The 6,459-nt window shown below is 54.4% G+C and overlaps 3 protein-coding genes across 3 annotated transcripts; all 3 read left to right on the forward strand.

Annotated features, from left to right (window-relative positions):
• Window positions 1-3,552: 3,552 nt before the first annotated feature.
• On the forward strand, window positions 3,553-3,963 carry GNI_142390 (hypothetical protein; the record flags this gene model as incomplete). Its single annotated transcript, XM_011134316.1, has 2 exons — window positions 3,553-3,745; window positions 3,812-3,963. The coding sequence occupies 2 exons, from the start codon at window positions 3,553-3,555 to the stop codon at window positions 3,961-3,963; spliced, it is 345 nt and encodes a 114-aa protein (XP_011132618.1).
• A 1,204-nt stretch (window positions 3,964-5,167) lies between these two features.
• GNI_142400 (hypothetical protein) lies at window positions 5,168-5,932 on the forward strand (the record flags this gene model as incomplete). Its single annotated transcript, XM_011134317.1, has 1 exon — window positions 5,168-5,932. The coding sequence occupies one exon, from the start codon at window positions 5,168-5,170 to the stop codon at window positions 5,930-5,932; it is 765 nt and encodes a 254-aa protein (XP_011132619.1).
• Window positions 5,933-6,180: 248 nt separating this feature from the next.
• GNI_142410 (hypothetical protein) lies at window positions 6,181-6,377 on the forward strand (the record flags this gene model as incomplete). Its single annotated transcript, XM_011134318.1, has 1 exon — window positions 6,181-6,377. A coding segment is annotated over one exon (197 nt), but the record flags the coding sequence as incomplete, so codon positions are not given.
• Window positions 6,378-6,459: the final 82 nt, after the last annotated feature.

The following is a 6,459-nucleotide window of genomic DNA, read 5'->3' on the forward strand; positions in this document are numbered from 1 at the left end:
AACATCCCCGGAATCGTGATCCTTGCGCCGTAACGGACCTGCACCCTCGTCAGGCGGTGCAGTCGTGTCGGCAACAAATCGTGGAGGGCTGGCACCTCTTCCGGCACCCGGTAGCCGCAGGACCTGAAATACCGGCTCAGCAGAGTCCTGTCCGGGTACAGGGACCTAGGTGTGTCCGACAGAGACCTCTCTACCGCCACCCCGGGGCCTCTCCTACACCCATTCGAACGCGTTCTGACGGTGGCTGGCATCCAGGCCCACAGTCTGGCTGGTGCGCTGGTGTCGGCAGAGCAAGAACACAGCGACCAACACTAATAAGAGAGAAGAAGGGTTTAAGATGGTATCAGCGTTTCGGCGGGATGACGACACCCAGGCACGAAGGGTAGAGAGACAGGGCGGCGCGGAGGGTAGTACGGTAGGCACCAGTCGGGCGGCAGAGCGAGTAGGGCGTAAGCAGAGGTGGAGAAGCCGGCGCCGTAGTAGGTGACCTTCGCTACAGCTCGGAGCGCAACGTACCGGCGTCTGACGCACCAGGGGACCAACATGCCGAGGAGGGATAACAACAACAGGACGTCAGGATCTCTCATTTCCGCTCGCTGCAAGACTCTCTCTGTCCACTATTCGCTTATTACTGTTTTTTTCAAAAACAAATTGGTCAGGTGTTGTGTCGTCGGAAGTTAGATAGGTCCAGTAGTTGTCGCCATTGTTGTGTCGTACTGGTCCGCTGCTGACGTGGTCCGTCGGAGGGTGAGTCCTCGGTTACTGACTCCCCCTGTATTTGACAAAAAGCTTCGGCGGGCGAGACATAACAACTGAAAGCCGTCGCTGCCCGCCGACACCACCACAAACTATCGTGGGCGCCTTTGCGGCGCGTCGCCCCACTCCCCGCCGTGTGCCTTTTGTCGACGGACAACCCTCGAACTCGTTGCCCCGTCACAGGCAGCACTAGAAGGTCCATAGTGAGTGGTTACGTTGAAGGACAGAGAAAATCAGGTCCTTGTACTGACTGGCTTCCAGCAAAGAGAAAAGGGTGGAAAAAAGAATGCGAAGTTGTCGAAGTGAACTAGTAACGTGTGGTTGGAACGTGGTTGTCGTTGGAGCAATATTAGAGACCGTATGACTCAAACCGGGTCTGTGGGCTCGGAGCTTGTTCTTCAAGGGCTTGGCTGAGAACCGCGTGGATGAGGATTTGGGACGCCGAAGGTTTGCGTGATGGAGCAGCCGTCACTCGCGGCTCGATGCAGGAGTACGAGCGACTGAGCCACCCTTGTTTTTCAACTGTTCTTGGATAGCTTGTTCCTGAGTTCTAGTCCCAGTCATCGCTCGGTTAAGAGAAGCGTACAACATGAGTAGGTTGCCTGAATCGTGTTTTGCCTACAAGCCCGAGCCTACAAGCCCGAGCCTACAAGGCCGAGCCTGCAAGGCCGAGCCTACAAGCCCGAGCCCGTCCCCAGTCCGTCTGATAGTGCTGCGCTTTCACTTCGTGCCTGTCCAAGGCCAGCGGATTTTGTTAACCCATTCACTCAAGGCGTCTTTCGGGGAGGGCAGAACAAATTTATGCGAACGACTTCCAACATGACCGACTTGGACAGTACTGACTCCGTCGAACCATTTGGCCCCACACATAGGCCATTCCTTCGTCTGTCATATCAAAAGCGGAAAGGGCCACTCATAGACGCCTCCAAATCACCGTGGGCACGCACTCAAAAAACTCCGCGTAACACAATTGACAACGCGTAGTTCTCAAAGTGGAAAGATTCAGTGTGGCTCGTACGCTGTTGCCTTGTTGGAAGGGTCGCCGCTGAATCGTAGTCCGGATGAGTGGGCTCGGGGTCTGTTCTTCTAGAAGATGGATGAGGGAGGACAAGTTGGCTGAAGAACATGGTTTGGCGGAAGGCGTGGACGTTCGGTGGTTTGTAAGTGAGATGTGCTCACCAGAAGGCCTGCAACTGCCGTGACCCGTGGGACGGTGGAGGCGTGTGAGCAGTGGCGCGAGTTCGGAAAGGTCAGCGAGTGGTTTACTTCCTCGTCCCGAGTGGCCGCTCGGTTGAAAGAAGCCAAAAAGGAGACTGTCTTGCCTGAATCTTGGTTTGCCTGCCGGCCTGAGTCGGATCCCTCTCGCTGCCCCCCCATTCCGAGGCCATGTTCACCGCTGGCCTCTCAAGAAGGATTCACCACTGTTCACCGGAGACGATTATAGTCCGGACCTGTTCACTGCTAGACTCAACTCGTACCAGCGGGCGGTCGAAATTTGGCTCTGTCAGGACCAGTACGGTCATGCGAGTCTCGATCACCGAGTAGACAGAATAACTTGCCCTAGGGAGTCTCTTACGGACTCGAACCTGGGACCTTCGGATCCTGAGAACCTTCACCTACCATGGGCCGCCGTGACAATCTTACCCGTAAGACCCTGTCTCGCCTAAGTATGGGAAGTAGCAGCGTATTCGAACTTGCAGGTCAGGAAGCTAACGTCCTACCATTCCGGCGTGAGGACGGTCTTGGGAGAAGACCTTGTCTCGCCGCAACTGTGGATAGTCTTCCCGTCGTCAATGTCGTTGACGAAACGCCCGAGCGCAGTGGTCGCCGGTTAAAAAAGGCCTTCAAGATGAATGAATGTTGGTTTGCCTGCCAGCCTGAGCTCGTTCCCGGTTCTTGGGCGCCATCTGCTTCACTGGATGCGTTTCGACTTACAGAGGTTCCAGTACTGGTTACCGGAGCGCGATACAGAGTCTGGTACAGAGTCTGGTGGTACAGTGCGTGGCTTGTCAAGCAGCCGGGCACGAGGGTTTTACACATTGGGCCTTTGGATTAATTTGAGTTTCTGCTTATTTTCCAGGCTCGGGCTCTTGGCATGCGCCTCACTTCCCAATGGGACGCAGCAACGACTTCCAGATCGGATAGATACTTCCAATACTTCGGCACAGGGCCAAAGAACTCTCGGTCCCTCCGTCGACCAGGACAGCAAGTGGTGCGCCAAAGTACCTGTACCAACATCTTTGCTCCCTCTTGTTACTCCCGCTGCTAGGAAACGTGTTCTATCAGGTGACGTACCCTCGCCAACGTGTGGCTGTCCTGGGACAACCACATCTAGTGAAACAAGCTCGTTAAAACAGCTTAGGGCACCTGGCTTGGACACAGCTATAGGCGCAGTAAACAACCGACGACACAGACAAAATGTCCAACCCCTATGCGCGCTCAATTAGCCCAGTCGAATCGAAATCGAAGATCCCGTGTCTGGTATCACCAGTATCAATTGGTCACCGTTCATGTCCTCACTCGTATACAGAACGCCATTCATATCGCAGTGCCTCTTGGCCAACGCCGCTTAAACAACGCAGTACCTTCTCGATCAGTTTATCTGTATTGTCGATATCTGGGTCCACCAAGGCCTCACGTAACAAGATATTACGCAAGGCCTTGGTGGACCCAGAGATCGACAATACAGATAAACTGATCGTCAGGGTGAACCAACTGATAGATCAAGGTTTGATTACGCACGATTTATCGGTTAACGTGCTACTAAGTTGTGTCGTGTATGGCAAAGAAGGAACTATGCGTCGGATCGAATCAGGGGCGATACTTAAACCCATCAACGTTTATAACCCAAGTTCGTGCAAACGCCCTGATGAGAGAAAACCGAGAACGCAGAACCCTAACGCTAACACGTATACCAACAGCTCGAAGACCCAGAACCGACGTGGCAGCTATAGGAAGCCAACGGAGACAACTAAGAATTGGACTCAAGGTACGTCCAAATAGGATAAAGACAGGCATCTAGTGAAGGTTGATGCTGAGCCGTTGTCTAGTTCAGGTTCTACAACGTCTACAAAAGACGATTATGACATGCCAGATACAATGACTGACGCAAACGATAAGACGTCAAGTGCATGCACTATTGAAGAAAGTCATTGCTCTCGACGTCATTGCTCTCATGTCCAAAAGTGGGACTACTCCCCTTCGTGACCCGGGGAGCTCTCGACGCGTCAATATGGGTAGCGGTCTTCTTCGCTGTCCTCTGCATATCAGCCATGCGCTTCTTCCCTTCGAACCTTTGTAGCCGCCTCCCAACACACATTACAAAGACCCTTCCGGTAGTGCTGATGATTAACTGATTGCCCTTCTCGTGCATCTCGATTCCCAGGCTACCTTACTTGGACCAAACACACGGACCCGACAGAGGACCTCCAGCTCCGGCGAGTCAGCTCGCAGTCGTGCGAGCCCGCTTGCTTGGCATCCTCCATAGCTCACAGGCACGATAAAAACGCCTCTACGACAGATCATATCTGGAAGGCATCCATCTTGTTGAAAATCCGGGACCCGCCTGTAAATGATGCCCAAACTTCAGCCTAGACGAACCATCCTCTGATTCAAGACGGCTAAGTGGCGTTGCTTGTCGGGTCTCCCGCTCGAGATTTGCCGGCTTGTGTTGCACTGTGCGTTAACCGCCAGGCGTTGCCACCCGGCAGTTTCGGGACCACCGTTTGACGCCTGTATCTGCGTCCGTCGCTGTGCCCCGTCCGGGAAAACACTCGACGTTGCCCGAGATCACGACGCCCCAAATGCGAACACTGTCAGACATCGTCCTAGTGTCCAGAACTTTGTTCGCACACCACGCGACCCCACCGAGGATCTGTGCGGTGACCGGACAAGAGCAGACCCCGGAGCATGTACGGAGACGCAATCTCGTTTTGAGTTTACAATGTCGGGCAAGCATGCATGCCCTTGAGGAATTGAACGCTACCGTTAATTCACCGTCCCCGCTACGAACAGGAGACATGGCGACCTTCCCGTTGGATGCCTTGGAGCATCGAGCGTACGCGCACCATTCCGGATTCGATACCATTTGTCTCCGGAATGCCGTGCCCCGAAGCCATATGGGAAATGTTGTATCGATATGATGTGAGCAGAAGAACGAAGAAACTGGCCACCTCGATCGGAGGAGCGATGGCTTTGGATTCAAAGCCAGTAGGTTTCGAGCAACAATAAGTTCAATTTGTGTGTGTACAAACATGGGGCATTTTTACACACACGAAAAGACAAAAACACGACCAGGAACACCCCATCCTCCCGAGGCTAGGCCCGTCTCTTCGCCCGGCTCAGAGACGCCACAATGGTCCGGCGTCTCCTTACCCGGACCGTTGTGGTTGAGAGTAATAATTTTTGTGTCATGAATCGTTTCGTATGTTTGTTCGTTGCTGTGAATGGGTTGATCCAGTCCAAGGAGTTGAAGAAGGTGAGCGTGGTGGACAAGACGGGAGCAGAGAGTGCGGACTGCAAGGCTGTGTGCAATTTGCCCGCGTTGGGCAAGGTGGACAAGCTCTCTGATTTGAACGCGAAGGGATTGACGTGTGTACAGAACTCTAAGTTCAAGGATGGCGCGTGTACGTTGAGCTTCGAGGTGGAAGTGGGTTCGCTGAGCGACAGCGACTCGTTGGTCTGCGACAACGCCGATCTTTTAAGCTTCTCCGAGACGACGTTAGACGACTGCGGTTTCAAGATCACAGCTTGGAAGTTCGCGGACGCCACAGTGAAGAATGGAGATCCCACCAAGAAAGTCGCCGCTAAGATAGCCAGCAAGCCATACGCCACCGTTAGCGATGCCCAGAGCCTCTGCAAAAGCACTGCGTGGAAAGACATCAAAGCGGACACCGATGTCCAGGTTAAGATCGAGAACGGGAGCGACGCCGATTCGTTCCACGCGACCATCCTAGGAACTCTTGATCCCGCCCTGCAGTGGTCCTACAACAACACGCAGACAGGTGTGCCGCAAATTACAGGACTGAAACAATACGGCGCGAACACACAGAGCACCATCACCATCTCCAGAACCTACCAATACGGTGACAAGGACGTCTGCAAAGGTAGCAGCGGGGTGGCTGCCGCCCTCGGCTTCTCCGCCGCCGCTGCGGTCTTCGCTGCAGCCGTCCTTTAAACCGGTCTCTACCGAACTCCTTCAGGTCTCTACCGAACTCCTTCAGGTCTCTTTTTCCATTTTTTAAAAGCTAATTCAACTCTTGATTTCGACTCTCCCATTCAGCGTTTAGCTGTGCCGCCACACCTCTGCCTCCCCCTCTTGGGTCCCGTCCTGGTCCCTACCAAATACCACCCTCCCAAATACCACCCTCTCCCATTCCCTCCCGCTCTTGGTGAATTAGCGGGGCATTTTTTCCTGGATGGGGCATGGAGGCGGACACAACAGGCGACGCTCGAACGGTGGCCCCGACACGGCTGAGGACGGCGCTCAGCTTCCTCGCGGGTCCGCTGCGTTCTGATGGGCTTATCGGCGCGCTCTTCTCGAGCGAACCCACCGTGCCCGGCGACGACCCCACGCTCCAACAACTCCTCATGCTTGCTGCCATTTTCTGCGGACCCGTCATGTTCTTCATCGGAGGCATGCTCTTCTGGATCGTCCCCGCCGAACACGTCAAAACCAGAACCGTAACAACCACCACCACCACC

Source organism: Gregarina niphandrodes, assembly GCF_000223845.1.
Source record: "Gregarina niphandrodes unplaced genomic scaffold scaffold00039, whole genome shotgun sequence".
NCBI classification, from domain to species: Eukaryota; Apicomplexa; class Conoidasida; order Eugregarinorida; family Gregarinidae; genus Gregarina; species Gregarina niphandrodes.